Source organism: Oncorhynchus gorbuscha, linkage group LG20, assembly GCF_021184085.1.
Source record: "Oncorhynchus gorbuscha isolate QuinsamMale2020 ecotype Even-year linkage group LG20, OgorEven_v1.0, whole genome shotgun sequence".
NCBI lineage: Eukaryota > Metazoa > Chordata > Actinopteri > Salmoniformes > Salmonidae > Oncorhynchus > Oncorhynchus gorbuscha.
Window position 1 is genome coordinate 3,271,577 of NC_060192.1, and position 27,715 is coordinate 3,299,291.

Below are 27,715 nucleotides of genomic sequence, written 5' to 3' on the forward strand. Positions count from 1 at the left end.
TTCTTTGAATTAATTAATTATATTCATTTAAATATTTTAATTATTCATATCTTAATTTGTATATATTTTTATAAATAGATTCGGATCTTCTGATATGCGATCCGGCTCTTATACTTATTCGCGAAAGACCCATCACTAGTTTAAGGTAGGGACGTGAAATTTGACGTGACACCTGTGTACCACAATGCTATCACGGGGACTGATATGGCGAGATGAAAGGGTTGTCACTAGTTACAACAGCCACAAAGTCGAAATTGGCAAAAACTCCTCGCTTGGTGAGCAAAATAAAACGCCACCAGCTGGAGAAGACAGATTTTGGTCCCTGTTAATCCCTTTCGCTTCGCATCTTCCTCTCTGGCTATATCAAAAAGACATATTTAGTACAGAAACTTTGTGGCTATATCATAAAAATGCATGAAAACTAAAAAATATATTTTTGGTCTTAATTTAAGGTTAGGATGAGGCATAAGGTTAGCAGTGTGGCTAAATTTAAAATCAGATTTTAAGAAGATCAATTGTAGAAATAGGCGGGGTTTGGCGATTTGTGGCTGTTGAAACGACCAGGTGAAAGTTCAACCGAACTCCAGACATAATGGAAGTAAATCAGGCAAAACAAGAGCATCTACTTGCATTGAAAGGTATTTTACTGAGTTCTGATATATGATCACATTGTTTAAAACAATGCACTTAAGCAATACACTCATTTGGGTCGCGTTTGATTTGTCCGTTATGTTGATATCTGAAAAGAAGAGGTTGTTTACATCTGAGACTGACAATTAACTTACTTGCTAATGTGTGGCTAACATAGATGCCAAGTAAATGTCAACGAAGAATATGATGAACAAACTAGCTAAATGCGTAGCTAGTATCGAGTAACCCCTAATCAACAGCAAGCTGTTTTCGTTGTCTTTTTTTCTTCTTCCAGGAGCCAACCTTATTAGCGTAACGACTGTTAACGTTTGATAGTAGCTAGCTAATGTTACCAATATTCTGTCACATAATTTGCCATATCATGCACAAATTGCAAACTATGCCTAGAGCCTTAGATATGCAGTTTTAGAAACTGGTCTTGGTCTTGTAAGCCTTTACATCACAGTGTTGATAGCGCACATGACAGAAGGTTGTGGGTTCGCGAACCACCGTGGACAAGAGTTGGGGTGGAAAGATCTTGTTTATAGTAAAAGCATTGCCTTGATCTATTATTGTATTTTCAGGTCCAATAAAAAAAAGCATTTTATAAACATTTAATGTAATTTTACAAATTAGCAGAATGCTTTAATACCACACAAGTTACCGAAATTACAGGATTAGAATGGACATAGAGATAGACATATGTTCATTTTGTCATATTTCCCAAATGCCAAATAATTGTGTCTTGTTTGCAACAAAACGTTCCCTGTTTGCAAATAATTACATCTGAGACATCATTAGGAATCTGGGCATGATACTTTCAAAAGTTAGGCCTACCTTTCCACACCAGACAGAGGCCTACCAATGCAGAAAAATGTAAACTTTAACTGCTGGCTATTCTTCTTCCGTAGTTTAACCCAACGAGAGAAGGTCACAAGTATTTCCCTAAAAGCTGTCTGGGTTTAAACATTGTCTATTGTACAGAAAGTGAATAGCTTAATCAATAGATAATGACAGAATTACATTGCTTACCAAGTAAAGTCCTTTTTTTTGTCTCCTCAGCTATAGAAGGTTGTAGCTCACGCCTCAATCACACTGTCATTGTGCAAAATGGTAGGCAGCATCATCTAGATAAACTACATTACCAAAAGTATGTGGAAACCTGCTCGTTGAACATCTCATTCCAAAATCATGGGCATTAATATGAAGTTATGGAGCTGCTGCTATAACAGCCCTGACTTTTCTGTGAAGGCTTTCCACTAGATGTCGAAACATTGCCGTGGTGACTTACTTCCATTTAGCCACGAGCATTAGTGAGGTTGGGCACTGCTGTTGGGTGATTAGGCCTGGCTTGCAGTTGGCGTTCCAATTAATTCCAAAGGTGTTCAAGGGGGTTGAGGTCAGGGCTGTGTGAAGGCCAGTCAAGTTCTTCCACATGGATCTCAACAAACCATTTCTGTATGGACCTCGCTTTGTGCACGGGGGCATTGTCATGCTGAAACAGGAAAGGGCCTTCCCAAAACTGTTGCCACAAACTTGGAAGCGCAGAATCATCTGGAATGTAATTGTATGCTGTAGTGTTAAAATGTCCCTTCACTGTAACTAAGGGACCTAGCCTAAACCATGAAAAACAGCCCCAGATATTATTCCTCCTCCACCAAACTTTACAGTTGGCACTATACATTTGAGCAGGTAGCGTTCTCCTGGCATCCGCCAAACTCAGATTCGTCTGTTGGACTGCCACATGGTGAAGCGGGATTCATCACTCCAGAGAATGTGTTTCCACTGCTCCAGAGTCCAATGGCGGCCAGCATTACACCACTCCAGCTGACACTTGACATTGCGCGTGGTGATCTTAGGCATGTGTGCGTCTGCTCAGCCATGGAAACCCATTTCATGAAGCGTCCGATGAACAGTTATTGTTGTGACGTTGCTTCCAGAGGCATTTTGGAAATCTGGTGTGAGTATTGCAACCAAGGACAGGTGATTTTTACGTGCTTCAGCAGTTGGCGGTCCCGCTCTGTGAGCTTGCATGGCCTACCACATCACGGCGAACCGTTGTTGCTCCTAGACATTTTCACTTCCCAAAAACAACACTTACGGTTGACCTTGGCAGCTCTAGCAGGGCAGAAATTTGATGAACTGACTTGTTGGAAAGTCACTGAGCTCTTCAGTATGGCCATTCTACTGCCAATGTTTGTCTCTGGAGATTGCATGGCTGTGTGCTTGATTTCATACACCTGTCAGCAACAGGTGTGGCTGAAATAGCCGGATCCACTAATTTGAAGGGGTGTACACATACTTTTGTGTATATATATTGTATGTATGCAACGACATTTACATTACATTTACATTTAAGTCATTTAGCAGACGCTCTTATCCAGAACGACTTACAAATTGGTGCATTCACCTTATGACATCCAGTGGATCAGTCACTTTACAATAGTGCATCTAAATCTTAAAGGGGGGGGGTGAGAGGGATTACTTATCCTATCCTAGGTATTCCTTAAAGAGGTGGGGTTTCAGGTGTCTCCGGAAGGTGGTGATTGACTCCGCTGTCCTGGCGTCGTGAGGGAGTTTGTTCCACCATTGGGGGGCCAGAGCAGCGAACAGTTTTGACTGGGCTGAGCGGGAGCTGTACTTCCTCAGTGGTAGGGAGGCGAGCAGGCCAGAGGTGGATGAACGCAGTGCCCTTGTTTGGGTGTAGGGCCTGATCAGAGCCTGCAACGAAAGTTCAACATTCACCTTCTACCATTTCTGTAAAGCTGTCTACGCATACAATTTGATGTATACGTTCGATAAATTCAACATATGCACCACACAGAACGCACTGCAACTGCCTCTGCAAACTAATGCTGCTAGGCAAATGCAGCATTCCATTGGAAATAAATATACTTCTGGTGTACCAAAATGCATTGACGCTGACAGTGTGATTGAGGCATCATCTTCTGAATGTAAAAGAAACGAAACAATGATATTCCTATATGCAGTATGGGAGTAATGTCTTTCCCGGGTATTTTGCAGCTTGTTTCTAGCATAAAACATCTCGCTCCACTTTATGTAATCGGAATCCATTTTCTTTTCTTAATCTTAAATTAACAAGGGGTAGGCTTGTGCTTTTTGACATTTTCTTTTATTAACGTTAGGCCTATAGCATACCCTCTCATACCCCCTCAATTCGAGTTTTGAATTTGACTTAAAAGCCCTTCACTTACATGGAGGTAGGCTATTTAAAGAGTGCATGGTGTGTGGAGGAATTGACTGACAAATGTATGGATGTAGCAGCCTATAGCCTAATTTCTTCTTTCAAACAGGTAGTCCTAGCTCTTATGTATTAAATAGGAAGAAATAGGCACCAACACAAAACCCTCTTATTGCTAGTAAATTACAATGAAGACCGTTTAAATTAATTATGCCTACTCGAATTTGCATACTTTCACCTGCCTACTTTCAGCACCACGAGCTGTCCATTTCTGATTGATAGCGCTGCAGGCTGCTGCATCAAGTTTCAGAAACACAATGTAAGTTACTCAAATCTGGCTTATTGAGAGCTCAGTGGTATATGCACTCGGGAAGTATTAGACCCCTTGACTTTTTCCACATTATGTTATGTTACAGACTTATTCTTAAATTAATTAAATAAAACACACAATACCCCATAATGACAAAGCGAAAACAGGTTTTTATAAATGTTATTACCTTATTTACATAAGTATTCAGACTCTTTGCTATGAGACTGGAAATTGAGCCCAGGTGCATCCTGCTTCCATTGATCATCCTTTAGATGTTTCAACAACTTGATTGGAGTCCACCTGCGGTAAATCCAATTGATTGGACATTATTTTGAAAGGGACACACCTGTCTATATAAGGTCCCACAGTTGACAGTGCATGTCAGAACAAAAACCAAGTCATGATGTCGAAGGAATTGTCCTTAGAGCTATGAGACAGGAGTGTGTCAAGGAACCGATCTGGGGAAGGGTACCAAACAAATTCTGCAGCATTGAAGGTCCCCAAGAACACAGTGGCCTCCATCATTCTGCAGCATTGAAGGTCCCCAAGAACACAGTGGCCTCCATCATTCTGCAGCATTGAAGATCCCCAAGAACACAGTGGCCTCCATCATTCTGCAGCATTGAAGATCCCCAAGAACACAGTGGCCTCCATCATTCTGCAGCATTGACTGTCCCCAAGAACACAGTGGCCTCCATCATTCTGCAGCATTGACTGTCCCCAAGAACACAGTGGCCTCCATCATTCTGCAGCATTGAAGATCCCCAAGAACACAGTGGCCTCCATCATTCTGCAGCATTGAATGTCCCCAAGAACACAGTGGCCTCCATCATTCTGCAGCATTGAAGGGCCCCAAGAACACAGTGGCCTCCATCATTCTGCAGCATTGAAGGTCCCCAAGAACACAGTGGCCTCCATCATTCTGCAGCATTGAATGTCCCCAAGAACACAGTGGCCTCCATCATTCTTAAATGGAAGACGTTTGGTACACCAAGACGCTTCCTAGAGCTGACCGCCCAGCAAAACTGAGCAATCGGGGGAGAAGGGCCTTGGTCAGGGAGGTGACCACGAACCATATGGTCACTCTGACAGAGCTCAAGAGTTCCTTCCTGAAGGACGGCATCTCTGCAGCACTCCACCAATCAGGCCTTTATGGTGGCCAGACGGAAGCCACTCCTCAGTAAAAGGCACATAACAGCCTGCTTGGAGTTTGCCAAAAGGCAGCTAAAGACTCAGACCACAAGAAACAAGATTCTCTGGTCTGATGAAACCAAGATTGAACTCTTTGGCCTGGATGCCAAGCGTGATGTCTGGAGGAAGCTTGGCACCATCCCAACGGTGAAGCATGGTGGTGGCAACATCATGCTGTGGGGATGTTTTTCAGCAGCAGTGACCTGAAGAATAATCAGGATCGAGGGAAAGATGAACTGAGCAAAGTACAGAGAGATCCTTGATGAAAACCTGCTCCAGGGCGCTCAGGACCTGAATGGCGCAAAGGTTCACCTTCCAGCAGGACAACGACCCTAAGCACACAGCCAAGACGACGCAGGAGTGGCTTCGGAACAAATTTCTGATTGTCCTTGAGTGGCCCAGGCAGAGCCGGGACTTGAACCTGATCGAACATCTCTGGACAGACCTGAAAATAGCTGTGCAGCAACACTCCCCATTCAACCTGACAGAGCTTGAGAGGATCTGCAGAGAAGAATGGGAGATACTCCCCAAATACAGGTGTGCCAAGCTTATAGCTTCATACCCAAGAAGACTCCAAGCATTCATCTCAGCCCAAGGTGCTTCAACAAAGTAGAGTAAATGGTCTGAATACTTATGTAAATGTGATATTTCAGTGTTTTGTTTTTAATACATTTGCAAAAAAAAATTGCTTTGTCATTGTGATTGATGATTTAAAAAAAGCGATTTAATCCATTTTAGAATAAGGCTGTAACGTAACAATGTGGAAAAAGTCAAGGTGTCTAAATACTTTCTGAATGCACTGTATATCACTAGAGGTGGTGAGAACTTCAATCCATTTGGAGTAACTATCACAACACATGACTCACATCCAAATAAACAACATTGCCTGTTAAATCGAAATAACAAATTAAATTAGAATTACAACCTTAACTGAATTTTTACTTGATTGTATCCCATAAGGTAATTCAAGGAATAGTGAAATAGACTAGAGATGGGTGTCCCTCATTCAGGGACAGCGCTCTCTGCCCTTCTCATGGTCCGAATCACACACATGATGACTATTGCTAAATTATAAACTTTTTCCTAATCATTCATGTTTACATATCACATTTAAATCTCACCCAATGCTTCAAGTGAGGGTGATCAGGCCACACCAGAAAGTCCGAACAAAGGTCAGAGGTCATTCAGTCCCAGTGAGTGTTTCTTTCCCTTATCTACCCTTGTACCTCAGATATTATTTAAAGACATTTCAAACATTTCGTGTACCAGGTTTACTTTGGGTTTTTCAGCACATTCATTATCAAGAGAAGGGATGTATGCAACCAAAATTCAGAAAATAGATACTTCAGACAATTTTGTTCCCTTTTAAGGTGCAACCTTTCTAACCTGTGAAAAAACCCACTAAAACCGTATAAAAAGACCCCATAAATCAAATTCAGTATTAACATCACTAACAAATATTCAGAACAGATGGGTTGTGTGTGCGTGTGCTGATGTGTGTGGTAACACAGGGCAAAAACAAACATGGCCAGGCCTTACTTGATTGGGAGCTGGGTACCTTTTTATACTTAAAAGAACTGCAGAATATTACTAACTACTCTCAAGGGAACAGCCTCTGGATACATTTCAAAGGGAGCGATATGGACACCCCCATCTTCTCCTAAAAGGGAAAATGTACATTCCTTTAGTTTTCTCTTTGCCAAGTCTTAATCAGTAACAGAACAGAACTACAGACAAAAGAAAACATGATGACTTCTGTTCACAGAGAGGACACTGTCCTCCCTCCACTCTTTAATCGTTTGTGTTTTAATCTACCTCAACTAGGGTTGCACATGGACATTTCCGGAAAGTTTAGGTAGGTACTATTACCAACCTCCGTTGGATATTCACTATTTGTTTCACACTCATTAATGTATACTATTTTAAGATTTAATATGCACTAAATCGAGACGGATCTACTCATTAACGACATTTTTAAAGGTAATTTTAAGTTTGGTAACCCCAATGCTGGCGCTTGACACAATTGCTTTTTTAAAACTTTACAATTACAATTGTTTCTTTAACGCTACAAATAATTACTCACAATATTAACTCCACTCTAATTCCTCGTTAGGACCCATCCTCCCTTTAGTCAATTCTATAATTCAGAATTCAGAATAAGACTGAATAAAGTGTCTCATGGGATTAAAAACCCCCACGATTTTCTGAGCTTGCAAGGAATGTTTGGACATGCCAATTTGAACTTATTCTCTTTTTAGAATCCATTCCCATGGAATTTTGCATAGATTATCTAACCCCAAAATTGGTTCCACACCTGTCTCGCCTGTTCGGGACTAAAATCTACGACCGACCCGAAATCTACGACCGATCGTAACACATTGGGACTACTGAATAATCTCAGGCTTTCTAGGTTGCTATCCATCGCCCCAAGATGTAAGAATGAGTAGTAACAGGTGTAGGAACTTTGCCTACCTTGTTTAAATGTGCCGGCTCCTGTTCCACTGATTCGGACTCTCCAGTTCGACACTAAATCGTGGTGAATCCTGCCGACAACGCAAACTGTTATGTTCTGAACAAACTGAGTAAACCTCAAACGGACAACTAGAAATAGCTCAAACCAAGTTTATTCACCCACTGGGTCATACAGCTACAAAGCCAAAACATGATTACACAACTCCTTACACATCTAGACAACCAATACATCTCTGTTGCTAGGCAGGAATTGCATTGGTTCCTCTCATTGGTGTAGTCACAGCCCTGTCTGTTACTAAAACCTTTGTGGAAGTGTGTGTGTGAGATAGTACTACAGTAGGAGAGTCGTTGTAGTGGGCCTCTCTTGCCCCCCCCCCCCCCCAGAGGTTTCTTCTCCCTAGTTCTGCAGCCGGCCTGCCTTATCAGACTCTAACAATTTGCCTTTCACCTCCCTCATCAGAAACATTGAACGGAAGATGTTTCTAGTAACTTAGTAACTTTCCATACACCTAGTTCCCATATACCCTTCATTGACCCAACATATCCATATCCTTATACATGTAAAATAATTAATGAGTTACAGTATGGCAACGTGAATCAGTACATTTCAATTAGAACCTAACGGTAAGTGTGTTTTGCATTTGTGAAATTATTTTTGATGTAATTTAAAAGTAGAAGGATTTATGTTTCTAGAACTGTACCGCAATTGAGAATCGATTCATGTTTAGAGTATTTGGCTGTTTTGACTTCCAGAGCAAATTTGCCCATTTAAACAGAGCATGTGAGGTCCTTGGCCTATAAGGAGTAACGTAACGCTCCTTTAGTCCATTATTGGGATAACTGTAACCGTATCATGTATTTAGCCAATATTGGATGATGTCTTCCAAGCTATACATATTTGGCTACTTAACTCTGCAAAAAAGAAACTGTCAACTGAGTTTCATGAATATGAATATTTTCTAGAAAATATTTTTTGTCCTTTTTTTGTCCTTTGCGTTATGCTAATTACTGTATGCTAGTTGATGACAACGTTCCCGGATCCGGGATGGGTAGTTACAAGAAGTTTGTACTGCAGTGCATCTCCCCCTCATGGACTGCATCAGATTTGCCAGTTCTTGCTGTGAGATGTTACCCCACTCTTCCACCAAGGCACCTGCAAGTTCCCGGATATTTCTGGGGGGAATGGCCTCACCCTCCAATCCAACAGGTCCCAGATGTGCTCAATGGGATTGAGATCCGGGCTCTTCGCTGGCCATGGCAGAACACTGACATTCCTGTCTTGCAGGAAATAACGCACAGAACGAGCAGTATAGCTGGTGGCATTATCAAGATGAGCCTGCAGGAGGGTACCACAGGATGCAGGATGCGCCTGCAGGATGTTTTCCCTGTAACGCACAGTGTTGAGATTGCCTGCAATGACAACAAGCTCAGTCCGATGATGCTGTGACACACCACCCCAGACCATGACGGACCCCCCCCACCTCGAAATCGTAACGTGTAACGCTCATTCCCTCCATGATAAAGGAAAATCCGACCATCACCCCTGGTGAGACAAAACCGCGACTCGTCAGTGAAGAGCACTTTTTTCTAGTCCTGTCTGGTCCAGCGACGGTGGGTTTGTGCCCATAGGTGACGTTGTTGCCGGTGATGTCTGGTGGGGACCTGCCTTACAACAGGCCTACAAGCCCTCAGTCCAGCCTCTCTCAGCCTGTTGTGGACAGTCTGATCACTGATGGTGGGATTGTGCGTTCCTGGTGTAACTCGGGCAGTTGTTGTTGCCATCCTGTACCTGTCCTGCAGGTGTGATGTTCGGATGTACCGATCCTGTTCAGGTGTTGTTACAAGTGGTCTGCCAATGCGAGGACGATCAGCTGTCTGTCCTGTCTCCCTGTAGCGCTGTCTTAGGCGTCTCACAGTACGGACATTGCATTGCCCTGGCTACATCTGCAGTCCTCATGCCTCTTTGCAGCATGCCTAAGGCACGTTCACTCAGATGAGCAGGGACACTGGGCATCTTTCTTTTGGTGTTTTTCAGAGTGAGTAGAAAGGCCTCCTTAATTGCCTACCGTCTGTATGCTGTTAGTGTCTTAACAACTGTTCCACAGGTGCATGTTCATTAATTGTTTATGGTTAATTGAACAAGCATGGGAAACGGTGTTTAAACCCTTTACAATGAAGATCTGTGAAGTTAATTCATAAAAAAAAATCTTTGAAAGACAAGGTCCTGAAAAAGGGACATTTCTTTTTTTTGATGAGTTTGGTTACCATTACTACTGTTTTAGCTGGAGGATAGCCGTTGTTACTTAGGTAGTGTAAAGCATAGCACAGAGAATTTTCCACCTACCATTACTTGACGACACTTCCTCAATTCCCGACTTGGAAGACAACACGTGTCTTCTAAACTTCCATTGCTAGTTGCAGGTGGTTTGTTTGAATTTAGAAAAAGCTCCGTTATTAAATTATACATTTTTTGCTGCAATGTTTACGCCGCCATCTTTGTTAGAGTATGTGTTACAGGTATTAGGGTTTCCCTAATATTATCACAGATGAAAGGCAAAGTTATCATTTGGTATTACCATTGTAAAGTAAGAGGATTTGCAGCATCATATAGAGCTGGGGTAGCTACCCAATTATTTTTTGAGAAGGTTCGGTCACACATTTGTTAGGTGGCAAAGATCTGGATTGATATTGTCATTCATCGGTGTTGTAACAAACCCCCACTTCTTAAACCCATGCACCTTCAAACTGTTCACTTCTTAAACCCATGCACCTTCAAACTGTTCACTTCTTAAACCCATGCACCTTCAAACTGTTCACTTCTTAAACCCATGCACCTTCAAACTGTTCACTTCTTAAACCCATGCACCTTCAAACTGTTCTTCTTAAACCCATGCACCTTCAAACTGTTCCTCTTAAACCCATGCACCTTCAAACTGTTCCTCTTAAACCCATGCACCTTCAAACTGTTCCTCTTAAACCCATGCACCTTCAAACTGTTCCTCTTAAACCCATGCACCTTCAAACTGTTTTGTTGGCTGAGAGAAAATGTTGCAGTGTTATATTTCCTGCAATTCTACACATTGTTCCATGCCTTGTGTGGGTAAATCCATTTGAATTAAAACACATTTTGACATCACTCCTTTTGATTTGAACCAACACTTCCATTCATATTTGCCTTTTTGAAGAAGTGCTCAGAAAGATAAAGGTGCTGAAATTTGACCTATTTTACCCACAATACCATGAGACATCCATGGCTTCATCACTGGAAAATATAAATGGCTGAGATTTGATCAAATCTAAAAGTTTACAAACAGGGTTGTCAAACTATATATTTTTTTTTAATAGAAAAAAATACTTTTATAAACCTTAAATGTCTATCTAAAACATTATAATTTTTTTCATATTAACATATGTTGTAGCTTAGACCCCATTTGACATCATCTGAGGGTTTTGTGTTGTCCCCGCCATTGGTTGAGACACGACATGTTCTTGATTACAGGGTGGGTGTCATGTTTTGGCTGATAAATGTACTAAAATGGAAATAACATGTTTAACTTTCAAATGGTACCACATCAGAGAATGTTGACTTGAATGGGAATATCTGTTGTTTTGAATTATACTGTCAATCCTCCAGGAAACCTATTGAAATCATAGAAATATAGATAATAAAATAGGCCATTTAAGTTGACATTCGACATTGGGTGGAACGGCGGCCTTCTTTGTGGTAGTAATTAAAGTAAAAATGACAATGGTGTACCAGCTAAATTGCAGTGGTCTGAATGATCGGTCCATTCTATTCATTATATATCTATGATTGAAATGACACCCACCCTGTGGCTAGTCATTTCATAGTTTTGATGTCTTCACTAGTATTCTACAATGTAGAAAATAGTAAAACATTTAGAAAAACCCTTGAATGAGTAGGTGTCCAAACGTTTGACTGGTGCTGTATATATGTGTTCCTTTCAGTGATGGGGTCATAATATTTTGAAGCTTAAGCAGTTCAAAAGATGGAGCCAGAAACCTCTCTGTTTCTAAGATAACACTATAAATCTGTAATTAATTTAATGTTTTTGCTGAGGATGTTTTAGTTGCACAATTTTACATCTGAGGTGTTTGGTGCAGTATTTTTTTTGTTTTTGTGTTGTCTTACAGTATGTAAACAAAGTCGGAGCTGCTGGGCGGGTCTGTCTCACTGTCTATGCTATTGGATAGAGAGCAATCACCTCAGCTGTTCACCCCATGTTAGTGCGAAAATGGACATCAAATCAAAACCCAACCTTCGTTTACGCTTCGATCACACCGACAGCATCATTGCATTGTGGTACACCAGAATTACATTAATTTCCAATGAAACGCTGCATTTGCCTTGCAGCGTTGCAGAGGCAGTTGCAGTACGTTCTGTGTGGTGCGTACGTTGGGTTTACGTCAAACTGTATGCGTTGACGCCCTGACAGAAATAGTAGCTGAAGGTGAATGTTGTTGCATACATATCCAGATGATGCTGCTCGTTTGCTGTCAGTATGATCGACGCGTTACCCGTTGTGACTCACGGATGTTCCAAACTCAGTTTTAGACGAGATGGACTTGATGACCTATTTACACTTTGTAGTACATTTTGACACTAGAATAACCGTTTCTGACCCCTATCAATGCCAAAGGCACTCGTTGCTTTTTAAAGGCAGTTGCTCTTTAAAGTGTCAAATGGCATGTTATTTCATGTTAACATGGAAGTTTGATCTATAATTGCAAGCAAGTAAACTAGCCTTACCCTAACTGAACTATTTTATCTCTTATCCTTTGCCTTTCACAGTGATGCGGTTAACAAAACCCACACTCTTCACTAACATACCAGTGACGTGTGAAGATCGAGACCTCCCAGGTAAGCATCTTGGTTTATTTTACTGCCAACATGTAGTGGTAGTAGTAGTGTATAATCTTGTTAGGCCTATCCAATTTCCTTTGCAGCTGTAATTCAAAATAAATGACAGGGCATATCAATACAGAACAGAGAAAAGCTAGAAAGTCTTGAGTCAATATGCATTCAACCCCTTTGTTGTGGCAAGCCTAAACAAGTTCAGTCACGTAAAAGTCACATAAAAAGATGAGTGGACTTTCAATGACTAACCCGTCTCTGTACCCCACACATACAATTATCTGTAAGGTCCCTCAGTCGAATGACTAACCCATCTCTGTACCCCACACATACAATTATCTGTAAGGTCCCTCAGTCGAATGACTAACCCATCTCTGTACCCCACACATACAATTATCTGTAAGGTCCCTCAGTCGAGTAGTGAATTTCAAGCATAGATTCAATCATAAAGACCAGGAAGGTTGTCCAATGCATCGCAAAAAGGTGCACCTTTTGGTAGATAGGTTAAAATAAAGGATATCCCTTTGAGCCTGGTGGAGTTATTCATTAAGCTTTCGATGGTGTACCAATACACCTAGTGACTACAAAGATACCGGCATCCTTCCGGAGAGAAAGACAATCGCTTAGGGATTTCACCATGAGGCCAATTACCGAGTTTAATGGCTGTGATAGGCGGGGCCAATTAGTGGTGCGGCCAACACACCTGAACTCACTCAACAATATAGAGGACAGAAAAAGTTTTGTTGATGCTGAGAATGGAATGTATGTTTTTAAATAACATTAGTAACGTTCAAAGAAGGTTTTCTTGTGGTTTTTATGGAAAGTTTTATTTTTATTTTTCTGTTCTGTGAACATGACTTTAAATGGAACCATGAGGAAACCTGTAGAAAATGTTATGCTGAAGTATGGAAATTTCCACTATTGGAGAACATTCCCAATGTCAAACCAGTTGCAGAACGATCCTAGAACATTACCCAAATTTAAATGAGATGCAACCATGTTTGAACTTTTAGGAAACATTCTGTTAAAGAAAAGTTTGTTTTGTCAAGTTCCTTAAATGTGCTGAGTATATTCCAAAGCCAAACAGCTATCCTGCACCATTCCCAGACATTTGTGGGAAGGATGTATGCTAAATAACCATAGCACAACCATACTCTCACCAAGCTCTTAAGAAACATGGTTCTCAAAACATTACGTGCTAGCTGGGTACTAACCTAAATGACAGAGTGAAAGGAAGGAAGCCTGTACATAATAAAAATATTCCAAAGCATGCATCCTGTTAGCAATAAGGCACAAGGCCAAATATACACTGGAGTTGCTTACCAAGACTACATTGAATGTTCCTGAGTGGCCTAGTTACAGTTTTGACTGAACGGTAGACTCCGCTAAATGAGGTTGCCACGAGCAGCACCGCAGATATTGCGATGAGCGAGATGCAAGGCTTGGCTCTCACACAGTCACACACAGTATCTGCGCATGTGCACGCTTCGCTTCGCTCTGTTACAGAGTGGTAGGCATGGGACCAAAATGGCGGAGAAGTTTAGCCACGTGCTTCAACGCTCTTAGTTGTTGCTGTTCACTCTGTGCACCTACGTAATATCTTTGAGTCCATCTTTAGATGGTCTTGAAAGTCTATGGCAATACTTGAAAATGGCTGTCTAGCAATGATCAACAACCAATTTGACAGAGCTTGAAAAGTTTTTACAATCCAGGTGTGCAAAGCTCTTGGACTTACCCCAAAAGGACTCACAGCTGTAATCACTGCCAAAGGGGATTCTAACATGTATTCACTCAGGGTTGAATACTTATCTAATTACTGTGTTAGAAGTTTTCTCCCACTCTGACAGAGTATTTCGTGTAGATCGTTGACATGACAATTCAATCCATTTGAATCCCACTTTGCAACAACAAAATGTGGAAAAAGTCTAGGGTTTTTATTACTTTCAAAAGGCACTGTGCGTATAGATATTTATTATATATTATAATATCAAGCTCACAGTGAGCCTATGGTAAAAACATTGTAGTGCTATTTAAATCCACGGCCCGTACCAACACATTCACATGTCATGTTTCTCTTTGAAATCAGTATTACTCAGACAGAAAAACAGATGCCGTATTCTACATTTCACGACCCATGGGTACATCATTTATGACAAAACTGCACGCAATCCTATATTCATAGGATTGATATGCAACTTTTCAAGGATGTTCGGAACCAATATACACAAGCAGTTAGGAACGTTAAGGCTAGCTTTTTCAAACAGAAATTTGCATCCTGTAGCACAAACTCAAAAAAGTTCTGAGACACTAAAGTCTATGGAGAATAAGAGCACCTCCTCCTAGCTGCCCACTGCACTGAGGCTAGGAAACACTGTCACCACCGATAAATCCACAATAATTGAGAGTTTCAATAAGCATTTTTCTACGACTGGCCATGCTTTCTACCTGGCTATCCCTACCCCGGTCAACTGCCCTGCACCCCCCACAGCAACTGGCCCAAGCTTCCCCATTTCGCTTTCGCCCAAATCCAGACAGATGATGTTCTGAAAGAGCTGAAAAATCTGGACCCCTACAAATCAGCCAGGCTAGACAATCTGGACCCTCTCTTCCTAAAATTATCTGCCGAAATTGTTGCAACCCCTATAATTAGCCTGTTCAACCTCTTTCTTATCGTTTGAGATCCCTAAAGATTAGAAAGCTGCCGCGGTCATCCCCCTCTTCAAAGAGGGAGACACTAGATCCAAACTGCAGCAGACCTATATCTATCCTACCCTTCCTTTCTAAGGTCTTCAAAAGCCAAGTTAACAAACAGATCACTAACCATTTCGAATCCCACCGTACCATCTCCGCTATGCAATCTGGCTTCCCGAGCTGGTCATGGGTGCACCTCAGCCACGCTCCTAAACAATATCATAACTGCCATCGATAAGGGACAATACTGTGCAGCCGTATTCATCGACTTGGCCAAGCCTTTCGACTTTGTCAATCACCACATTCTTATCGGCAGACTCAACAGACTTGGTTTCTCAAATGACTGCCTCGCCTGGTTCACCAACTACTTCTCAGATAGAGTTCAGTGTATCAAATCAGAGGGCCTGTTGTCTGGACCTCTGCCAGTCTCTATGGGGGTGCCACAGGGTTCAATTCTCGGGCCGACTCTCTTCTCTGTATACATCAAAGATGTCGCTCTTGCTACTGATGATTCTCTGATCCACCTCTATGCAGACGACAACATTCTGTATACTTCTGGCCCTTCTTTGGACACTGTGATAATTAACCTCCAGATTACATTACATTTAAGTCATTTAGCAGACGCTCTTACCCAGAGCGACTTACAAATTGGATGAGCTTCAACGCCATACAACTCTCCTTCCGTGGCCTCCAACTGCTCTTAAATGCAAGTAAAACTAAATGCATGCTCTTCAACCGATCGATGCCTGCCTGCCCGTCCAGCATCATTACTCTGGACAGTTCTGACCTAGAATATGTGGACAACCACAAATACCTATGTGTCTGGTTCGACTGTAAACTCTCCTTCCAGACCCAGATTAAGCATCTCCAATCCAAAATTAAATCTAGAATCGGCTTCCTATTTCGCAACAAAGCATCCTTCACTCATGCTGCCAAACATACCTTCGTAAAAACTGACCATCCTACTGATCTTTGACTTTGGCGACGTCATTTACAAAACAGCCCCCAACACTCTACTGAACAAATTGGATGCAGTCTACCACAGTGTCATCCGTTTTGTCACCAAAGCCCCATTGTACTACCCATCACTGCGACCTGTACTCTCTTGTTGGCTGGCCCTCGCTTCATACTCGTCGCCACACCCACTGGACCCAGGTCATCTACAAGTCTTTGCTAGGTAAAGCCCCGCCTTATCTCAGTTCACTGCTCACCATATCAGTGCCCACCCGCAGCACGAGATCCAGCAGGTATATTTCACTTGTAACCCCCAAAGCCAATTCTGACTTTGGCTGCCTTTCCTTCCAGTTCTCTGCTGCCAATGACTGGAACGAACTGCAAAAATCGCTGGAGACTTATCTCCCTCACTAACTTTAAGCACCAGCTGTCAGAGCAGCTCACAGGCTATGTACAGGTGCAATGATCTATCTGTAAATAGCCCATCCATATACTGTATTTATTTATTTGTTTATTTTGCTCCTTTGCACCCCAGTATCTTTACTTGCACGTTCATCCTCTGCCCATCTATCACCCCAGTGTTTTTAATTGGTATATTGTTTCACCACTATGGCCTATTTATTGCCTTACCTCCCTTATCTTACCTCATTTGCACACAATGTATATAGACTTTTTTCTGCAGTAGTATTGACTGTATGTTTGTTTATTCCATGTGTAACTCTGCGTCGTTGTATGTGTCGAACTGCTTTGCTTTATCTTGGCCAGGTCGCAGTTGTAAATGAGAACTTGTTCTCAACGAGCCTACCTGGTGAAATAAATAAAATAAAAAATATGTGTGTTAACCCTTTACACTTGTGGGAATTGGCCTATATGGATATGACTGTTGAAACACATGCGCATAACCGTGGTACCAATTGAAAGGGAACCATTTGGAGATGATGCGAACACAAGCGTTCACAAGACTGAATCCAAACATTACACTGATTTTATGTGCATTTTATATTATATTTATATATATTATTTTATATTTACTGTACTTTTCACTGCATTTGTTGTTAATGAAATTTGAAAATTCTCTGGATCCATTCAGTTGCATGATAAGAATATTCCTGGAAAATGTGTTGTAGGTGCAGCATAAGACAACAAAAAAATGACAAGTGTTTGAGTGAAAGGACTAACTGGTGTCTCCAAGTGGCCACAACTCTCCAAAGTGTGCACATTTCTTAAATAATTTCAATGCACTTTTATGACTCAACTATAAGGGGCTTTTTTTGAGCTCTCCCAGCTGTGCTGTTGAGGAACTACAGCAAGCACACTTGTAGTTGTATTGAACACAACCCTGCATCCCAGCCATCACACAATTACTGTTCCAAAAAACGGTCCATTTATAAATCACAATCTACGTCAGGTGGGCATCATTTGAAAGCTTGTTCTATTGTCAACATGACTAGCTAAGTTTTATAGAAAATTATATTATAGTGTTAGGTTTTCACAAGGCAATTCAGGTAAACTGATTTATATAATTATATATTATTGGATGTAATGTATTTTTGTATTGGTATAGTGTGCTGTGTAAAGGCACTTACCTGCCCAGGGACTACGGGTGCACATTAGCTTTTGGCTAACCCCAGCACATTTACATGGATGTTGTGATGTAGATAAATATGCATTGTCCCGTGATGATAATTGAGTGTTTTTCATTCTGGAGGCCTGCCTACTGCAATGTGAGCACTGGGCTGGTAACCCAACACCACGGAACCCATAAATCACAGTGACACTTCTGGGTAGGGACGCTATTTATACCAGGGTTGAGAAATTAAATGAAGGCATAGCCGTAAATCAAGATGAACGACTAGAACACTATTTCAGAGACAGAAAATAAATTGTGATCGTTTTTATGCCACCCAGCTCTCGTATCTTCCACACTGCTCCTCTGAAGGCAGCCTTTTACTCAGAGATTTAGAATATTGACATTGATCATCAATATTTCATTTACAAAACTAACATGATGGGAAATCTGATGAGACCTGACGATTGTGCGTGTGCATTCTACAGGAGATTTGTTCAGTCGGCTCATGAAGGAGGATCCATCCACTATTAAAGGAGCAGAGGCTTTAATGCTGGGAGAGATGCTCACACTACCTCAGAACTTTGGGTAATAAACACTACAACAGCCCTTTGAACTGTTTTATGTATATATAGAACAGGATGACATGTCTAGAGAAGCACACACAACTCGCAGTTTACACTGAATGTACAAAAAAGTTAGAACTTTCTTCCTAATATGGCCCTGAGAACAGCAATTTGTCGGGGGAATGGACTCTACAAGGTGTCGAAAGCGTTCCACAGAGATGCTGGCCCATGTTGACTCCAGTGCTTGTCACAGTTGTGCCAAGTTGGCTGGATGTCCTTTGGGTGGTGGACCATTCTTGAAACACATGGGGAAACTGTTGAGTGTGAAAAACCCAACAGCGTTGCAATTCGTAACCCCTTGACCTTATTCGCTGACATCACCCTTCTGCTTCTGTGGTGAAAGGTAGCAGAGCTAGAGCGGTATTTGTCAGACCATGCGACATCCCAGAAATCTGTCTTCTCACAAAAACGTCTGTAGCGTCCAACCGGTTTGGCCTAGAAACCAATCGATTGAATGCTGAGACTCTCACGAACACAATAGTGTTCTCCATTTTTGGTAATGGAAGTATACCATGCATTTGGAAAGTATTTAGACCCCTATACTTTACACACTTGTACATTACAGCCTTATTTCTAAAATGTATCAATCTACACACAATACCCCATAATGACAAAGCAAAAAGCATGTTGTTTTTTGTTGCTAATTTCTAAAAACTTTAACTGAAATATCAACTTTCAACTTTGTTGAAGCACCAACAATTGCAGCCTTGAGTTTTCTCTCCAGAGATGTTCGATCAGGTTCAAATCCCGGCTCTGGCTGGGCCACTCGAGGACATTCAGAGACTTGTCCCAAAGCCACTCCTGCGTTGTCTTGGCTGTGTGCTTAGGGTCGTTGTCCTGTTGGAAGGTGAACCTTCACCCCAGTCTGAGGTTCTGAGCGCTCTGGACCAGGTTTTCATCGAGGATCTCTCTCTACTTTGCTCTGTTCATCTTTCCCTCGAACCGGACTAGTCTCCCAGTCCCTGCCTCTGAAAAACATCCCCATAACATGATGTTGACACCACCATGCTTCCTCCAGACATGACGTTTGGCATTCAGGTCAAAGAGTTGAATCTTGGTTTCATCAGACCAGAGAATCTTGTTTCTCATGGTCTGAGAGTCCTTTAGGTGCCTTTTAGCAAACTCCAAGCGGGCTGTCATGGGCCTTTTTACTGAGGAGTGGCTTCCATCTGGCCACTCTACCAGACACACCTGATTGGTGGAGTGCTGCAGAGATTGTTGTCCTTTTGGAAGGTTCTCCCATCTCCACAGAGGAACTCTGGAGCTCTGTCAGAGTGACAATTGGGTTCTTGGTCAACTCCCTGACCAAGGCCCTTCTCCCCAATTGCTCAGTTTGGCCGGGCGGCCAGCTCTAGGAAGAGTCTTGGTGGTTCCAAACTTCTTCCATTTAAGAATGATGGAGGCCACTGTATTCTTGGGGACCTTCAATGCTGTAATCAAGTTGTGGAAACATCTAAAGGATGATCAATGGAAACAGGATTTACCTGAGCTCAATTTTGAGTTTCATAGTAAAGGGTCTGAAAATGTATATAAATAAGGTATTTCTGTTTTTTATTTTTAATACATTTACACACACACACACACAAACTGTTTTCACTTGGTCATTATGGGGTATTGTGTGTAGATTGAGGAAACAAATGTATTTAATCCATTTTAGAATAAGACTGTAACTTAATAAAATATGAAAAAGGTCAAGGGGTCAAAAAGTCAATACTTTCCGAATGCACTGTATATGGAGATATATACCATACATTAATCATTTTCACTGAAAAGAAAAGTGTTGTTTCTGGTCTTCAGTGGGCATTGTTTTTGTGTGTAGTCCCTTGTCTTTGTGTGTGACACTTGCGTACTAACTTTCCTCTGCACAGAAATATTTTCCTTGGCGAGACCTTCTCAAGTTACATTAGTGTGCACAATGACAGCAGCCAGGTGGTCAAGGACATACTAGTCAAGGTACAATGCAGATTTACATCAATCCAATGGAAGCATCTTTCATCTCTGATGAATCCACTTGTCCTATTCACACTCATTTAAGTGAAATCCCTCTCTTTTTTTGTCATGTCTTACAGGCAGACCTGCAGACCAGCTCTCAGAGGTTAAACCTATCAGCGTCCAACGACGCAGTCACAGAGCTGAAGCCTGAGTCCTGCATTGATGATGTCATCCACCATGAAGTCAAAGAGATTGGGACTCACATGTACGTCTTCTTCTCTGACATGGAGTCTATGTGGAATGACACCCTATTCCCCATATAGTAACCAACGTTTGATCTTTTCATCAAATCAACACATCTGCAAAGATGCATAGGAGATGATTTGAGTGCTAAAATGCAAATAATTTGTGTCTCTACCCCAGTTTGGTTTGTGCAGTCAGTTATACCACACAGGCTGGAGAGAAGCTGTACTTCAGGAAGTTCTTCAAATTTCAGGTGAGTTTGAAATCATCCTTTATTTGAACTCTCCCATTCCCCCTCACTGAGTTACATTGGAAGAGCAGACCTCAACCCTGAACAATGTCACTGGTCTGCTAAGTAACTAAAATGTCAATGTAAAAAGGCAATAGCACACTAGCTTTGGCTTTTGACTACCGAACAATCTCACTACCTACTATCCTCAGTCTCAGACGGGATCTACTCTGAGTCACACAATTAAACTAAATCTAACTTCTCCAGTAATACTTTTTTGTATAAGATATACCGACTGTTTTAAATCAAATTTGTTGGCTCATGGATTTAAGTATTTTTTTTTGTTACCAGAGATAAATGGCTATATTTTTTTGTTGTTGTCAAGGAAGATTTATTTTTATTTTTATGGCTGTTGAATGGAGGAATCGTTTGAGAAATCATTTGAGACATTTGCATCATTTAGCTTGCAATGTATTCTCAATCAGGTTCTGAAGCCGCTCGACGTCAAAACCAAGTTCTACAATGCAGAGGTATGTTTGTTTCTCTCTTTCTCCCAGCTGCACTTACCTCACTGTTTTATTACCTGTACCAAAACAATGACAACAAATAGTCACCTTACCAGCGTATTCAACCTTCCACCTTTGTCAACATACTTTAGCTAACTTCACTCATATATAGTCACATCTTTTCTCCATAAATTTCCACTATCAATTCAGCAATTGGTTTTTAATTTGACATAAAACTGGTTTGCTGTATGTCATGTTTCATTCCATGGTCAGGCATTTTCCATTGGTGACACATATAGTCAAATTAGCAGATTTCTTCTCATAGTACTGTTTCATAGTTTCATTCGCTAGAGCATCAGATGTATTGTCCCTTTCATTTGACATGTAACCTTCATTTGTTTATTGTCTCTTGTGTTTTTGTTTTCTCCATTAGAGTGACCTCAGTTCTGTGGTAATAGTTTTTTCTGTTTTCACTGCTCTTAACCCTCACTTTCTTAATCATTTTTGTTGCAGCAATGTCTGTCTCTTTCTGTAGGAAATGAGCAAGAGCAAAGGCAAAATAATGAAACGGCATGCATGGAAGTTAACACGCTATTGTGGGGAACAAAAGTCTGTAGAAAACTCAATGGTACAGTAGCCTGGCTGATGCGAGGGAGAGCTGTGACACACTGCTCTGGACTAGAGCCCGTTGATGGTACGATGTTTGCACAGAAATTGGCTTGAGCTTTGATTGGTTCTCTCTCTCAAAAAGAAATCAAAATCTGGGGGGTTGAGACCTTCTTAGTTGTTTGGATTTTAAAATCCAACAGTTGTATTGGAAGGGGGCAGCGATTGGGAGCTGTGTGGGGCTGTCCATGTGGGTGTTTCAGCGAGAAAGACATGGAGGAGAACCAATCAGTAAAAAAGCCCCTTCAATATCAACGCATCATGCCGAAAACATCAAAATAAACGTTCCAGGCTGTGAAGTCAGGAAGATTTCGAGTTTGGTTTCAGCCGGACTAGAGAGAAATTACTTTTCGCCAGGAAATCAGAGGTATCATGCTGCGTTAATAAAAGTCAATGAAATGCTTTTCCCACTATTTTGCCATTGCTCTGAATTTTCCTCTTCGATGATTTTTCCCTCTTGCTAACTCATCTCTCACAGGACTTTCTCAGCCCTAGACAAAATTGGTATAGGGCTGTGAAATGGCACCCTATTCCCTATAATAGTTCACTACCTTGGGCTCTGGTCAAAAGTAGTGCACTATATTGAATAGGGTACTATTTCAGGCAATTGCCTAGGTCTGTATGATTGTAGTGGGGTTTCCATTTCAACACTTCTTTTGAATGATTGGATTCAGAATGTAGATTTGAATGATATCTCTTATGTAAAGGGCTGTACATTTGAATTATGTTTATGGAGTTGGTGATTTTATAAATCTGATATGTAAATGTATATGTTTATTTCACTCTTTTACCTGAAAGAAACTCTTTCAAGAGTCCAAATAGATCTGATCAAGTGAAACATTGTTCACATAAAGCTATGGCCAAAAAATAGCTGCACTACATGGGGTATAAGGTGCTATTTGAGATGTGTCAGATCTGAGGGTTTGGGTTGGGTGGATGACTGGTCAGGCTCGACATGGGAGATGGGAAGTAGAGGTGCTCTGTAACAACAACCCCAGTCTGGCAGAATGTTACTGACTGTGGTCCCTACTTAATCACTAGCCTTTGGATTAAAGACATGAATTGATCTCGGAGCACTCCTCTGTTCAGTTCAGTACTAATCCACTCCTCAAAGGTAAACTGAGCAGACTTTTGTACTCTATTTGGGCCCCACTGGTTGATTTTTCATAGGGCTGACAAAGAAACAAAAACCCTGTCTTACTGGGGTTCTAATGTGTAACATTTCAGGTGCATTCCTACAGTACATGCCTAAATTATACAGGTTCTTTGTGGTGTTTTCCAGATTCTACCTGTATAAATTACATGTGAGCAGAAAAATGTGACACACACTAGGCCCAAATTAAATCTACAATATCCCTTTGAGTGGCCAATATAAGTACATTGAAAGGGGATTGAAGTCGAAGTGCTGGCCAGTTAGATCCTTTGAGGTGTTCCTCTAGTTAGTATTGGCGTCTAACGTTAGCGCCGACCCCTGACCCCAGACAGACGAGGTGTTCCTGGAGGCCCAGATCCAGAACATCACCACGTCGTCCATATTCATGGAGAAAGTGTCCCTGGAGCCCTCCATGATGTACAACGTCGCCGAGCTCAACACCGTGGAGGACGAAGGGTAGGGGAGACACACACACACATTTTAGCTTTGTTTTGATTGTGCAGTAAAATAAAGGGGAACTGAGTTTCTAGTGTCAGTACTTTGTTATTTTACTGCTTTTCTTTTGTTAAAACATTTAGAAAGGGAAAGCTGTATGACTTCTGATTTGGAAACTACGCTGCTTACAAAATACAGCATTCACTTGGCCAGGTTTTTGTCAGTGTAGCTGGAGACGCCCCCACTATATGTCAAAGGTAATAGGTTTTCAGACTTCTCCACCCTGACTGTGTTCCAGAACGTCTACATTTGGGAAGATGTCTTACTTGCAGCCCATGGACACGCGCCACTATCTCTACTGTCTGAAGCCCAAGCCAGAGTTTGCAGAGAAGGCAGGCATCATCAAGGGCGTGACGGTGATCGGCAAACTGGACATTGTGTGGAAGACCAACTTAGGAGAGAAAGGAAGGCTGCAGACAAGCCAGCTACAGAGAATGGTACCTGTACATTATCAGTTAGAGTATATGATTCCTAGTCACAGTATGGTTGTTGCATAACAGGACATTCTCAGTCTCAATGCTGTCTTTGTGGTTATTTGTTGAGTGGTGGTGATGTTTAGTATTGGTGATGATGTTGAGTGGTGGTGGTGTTGATGCTGTCATTGTTTTTGTCAGTCATACCTGGGCTGTTGCCGAATGTGACTCATTGGAGAATTACAATGAAAATAGCAAAGCTCAAGATGATTGTATTCGCAGCATTGACAAAAGATCAGCCTTCAACACCATAGTACCCTCCAAGCTCATCATTAAGCTTGGGGCCCTAGGCCTGAACCCCGCCCTGTGCAACTGGACTTTCTGACGGGCCGCGCCCAGTTGTTGAAGGTAGGAAACAACACCTCCACTTTGCTGATCCTCAACACAGGGGCCCCACAAGGGTGTGTGCTCAGGCCCCTCCTGTACTCCCTCTTTACCCATACGTGGCAACGCAGGCCTCCAACTCAATCATCAGGTTTGCAGACGACACATTAGTAGGCCTGATTACCAAAAATGACAAGACAGCTACAGGAAGGAGGGTAGGGCCCTGGCGGATTGGTGCCAGAAAAATAACTTGTCCCTCAACATCAACAAAATGAAGGAGCTGATCGTGGACTACAGAAAACAGCAGAGGGAGCACGCCCCTATCCACATCAATGAGACCGCAGTGAAGAAGGTGAAAAGCTTCAAGTTCCTCGGCGTACACATCACTGACAATCTGAAATGGTCCACCCACACAGACCGTGTGGTGAAGAAGAGGCAACAGCGCCTCTTCAACCTCAGGAGGCTGAAGAAATTTGGCTTGGCTTCTAAGACCCTCACAAACTTTTACAGATGCACAAAATACAGGTGCATCAACGCTGGGACTGAGAGACGGCTTCTATCCCAAGGCAATCAGACTGTTAAATAGCCATCACTAGCTGGCTACCACCTGGTTACTCAACCCTGCACCTTAGAGGCTACTGCCCTATATACGCATTTTACCTTTATTTAACTAGGCAAGTCAGTTAAGAACAAATTCTTATTTACAGCGACGGCCTACCGGGGAACAGTGGGATTAACTGCCTTGCTCAGGGGCAGAACGACAGCCCGGGGATTCAATCCAGGAACCTTTTGGTTACTGGCCCAACGCTCTAACCACTAGGCTGCCTGCCACTCCTAAACATGGAATCACTGGCCACTTTAATAATATTTACATACTGTTTTACTAATTTCATATGTATGTACTGTATTCTATCCTACTATATTTTAGTAAATGCTACTGACATTGCTCATCCTAATATTTATATATTTCTTAATTTCATTATTTTAATTTAGATTTGTGTGTATTGTTGTAAATTGTTATATACTATTGCACTGTTGGGGCTAGGAACGCAAGCATGTCGCTACACCCGCAATAACATCTATTAAATATGTGTGTGTGACCAATAACATCTGCTAAATATGTGTATGTGACCAATAAAATTTGATTTGAATATATTCTCAATTGGGAAATGCAGTCATTCTACACGGTTTCCAAATTGGCCTACAATTGCATCACAAATTGCGTATCAACCAAACGACCACCCAAAAACACAAAAAGCGAAAAATTTAACAAAGTACAAAACACAGTGCAATCTAAAGTGGCCTCAACCATGGTCCCAGATGATGCCCTTCTTGTTGTTCTAACACGAAGAAAATCGGTCCAAAATTGTAGGCGGTAAATCCGGGAAAATGTACGTACCAACGTTTCGGTCTCAGTCAACCTTCATCAAGGTATTTCTCCTCCCCCCCCCCTTGTCGCCACCAGGCTCCAGGTTACGGAGACGTCAGGCTGTCGCTGGAGATGATCCCAGACACCGTCAACCTGGAGGAACCCTTCGACATCACCTGTAAAATCACCAACTGCAGGTATAGCTGCACACCAGGGGTGGGGTTATATAGCGTTTCAATTCACTTCAATTAAAAATGAATTGAAATGGAATTGACCTCAACTCTGCTATACGCATGTACTGATCTCTATATGCTTTAGTCTACTGCCCTGTCTGTCATTGTCATGCCATTTCATTCATGTACAAGAAGGAATGACAACCGATAGTCAGATGGCTAAAGAACATACCGATGTGTAACCAGGCTGGTTGTGTGTGTTGTTGCAGTGAGAGGACCATGGACCTGGTGCTGGAGATGTGTAACACCTGCTCAATCCACTGGTGTGGTGTATCAGGGAGACAGCTAGGCAAAGTCAGACCCAGTGCCTCACTCGCTTTGCCCCTCAAACTCCTCTCCTCTGTCCAGGGACTGCAGGTATTTCTAAAGTTATAATACTAGGTTAAAGCAGAGAGGGATCAAGCTTTAATACTTGTCACAAGCATGTATTTGTTTTGTCTTTTTAACAAGGCTTATAATATGTTATGTCCCTCGATCCATAACATTTTCAACTGCCTCAAACTAGCTGTTATTTAGTGTGTGGTCATTGTGAGATGATTAAAAGATATTATGAGGCCATATCATTTTAATGACCTGTTTAACGAATGCCCGCTTCACTTTTCCCCAAAATTAAAAATGGCATCTGAAAAAATGAAAAAGTTGCAATATTATAGCAGATAAAGAATGTCCTCAAGCCCCCAGTAAAGAGAGACACAACTTCCTCACGGCTGACCTTTTGCCTCTTTTATCTTCCCCAAGAGGCTAACATCTGTTGATTAGGTCACTAGCTGTTGAACTACGTTTGCTATAGTATTTTAGCAAGAAGGTCCACTTTTCAATGTTTTATTTATTCACCTTGACAATAAATCCATTAAACATTCAATTGGCCTAAATGGGGTCATACATGCTCCATGACAAGTTTTGCAATGCATTGTAACTGCTTCACAATGCATCATACCTGGATGCTTTTAGAGTGTTACCCACAAAGCATATGACCCTTTATGATGTTTTATTATTATGTAACGTCTCACCTTGACTGTTAATAGTTCAAAATATATTACTGATAATAATCGTAACTAATTACCATTTTCTTATATTTCAGAGTATATCCGGCCTGAGACTAACCGACACATTTCTGAAGAGGACTTATGAATACGATGACATTGCACAGGTGTGTGTGGTCTGTCCATACATGAGCCGGGAGAGCTAAGACCTTTCCAGACCCTTCTAGAACCCAGCACTATAAATCTCAAATCTCCATGCACCAACTTCCAAACTCTGCACCTATACTATCACCTTACAGTACACACCCCAAGGTTATCATGTTTTAACAGATGTTATGTTTTTAATGTTTTCTTTGCAAAAAAAATCTGGATTTTAAATGTGAATAAAAGCGGTATTTAATCCATGGTTGGTTGTGCTTTCACTATAAAAAACATGTATAGTGCACTATTCACAGTGCTTTCGGAAAGTATTCAGACCCCTTGGCTTTTTATTAGGTTACATCTGTATTCTAAAATTGTATTTTTTCCCTCAATCTACACACAATACCACATAATGACAAAGCAAAAAAATATATTTGGAATTTTTGCTA

At 41.6% G+C, this 27,715-nt stretch overlaps 1 protein-coding gene across 5 annotated transcripts; it reads left to right on the plus strand.

Moving 5' to 3' along the window:
• Nucleotides 1–430: 430 nt before the first annotated feature.
• Nucleotides 431–27,529, plus strand: LOC124007505 (trafficking protein particle complex subunit 13-like). 5 transcript variants are annotated; one of them, XM_046318134.1, is made up of 13 exons: nt 432–638; nt 12,619–12,687; nt 18,382–18,481; nt 20,388–20,472; nt 20,589–20,773; nt 20,875–20,947; nt 21,409–21,453; nt 21,863–21,880; nt 23,577–23,704; nt 23,982–24,180; nt 26,006–26,106; nt 26,352–26,499; nt 27,224–27,529. In XM_046318134.1, exons 1-13 carry the CDS (start codon nt 593–595, stop codon nt 27,329–27,331), a joined length of 1,305 nt encoding a protein of 434 aa, XP_046174090.1. In that variant the 5' UTR covers nt 432–592; the 3' UTR covers nt 27,332–27,529. The 5 variants fall into 5 exon arrangements, with proteins under 5 accessions (XP_046174091.1, XP_046174090.1, XP_046174094.1 ...); XM_046318137.1 differs by having other exon boundaries at nt 439–638; nt 20,589–20,716; XM_046318136.1 differs by lacking the exon at nt 432–638 and adding an exon at nt 7,126–7,188.
• Nucleotides 27,530–27,715: the final 186 nt, after the last annotated feature.

Coding starts and splice junctions, on each gene's coding strand:
- LOC124007505 (XM_046318134.1), top strand. CDS start 593: ATGGAAGTAAATCAGGCAAAACAAGAGCATCTACTTGCATTGAAAG. Junction 20,774..20,874: donor GACACCCTATTCCCCATATA/GTAACCAACGTT, acceptor TCTCTACCCCAG/TTTGGTTTGTGCAGTCAGTT. Junction 20,948..21,408: donor GGAAGTTCTTCAAATTTCAG/GTGAGTTTGAAA, acceptor ATTCTCAATCAG/GTTCTGAAGCCGCTCGACGT.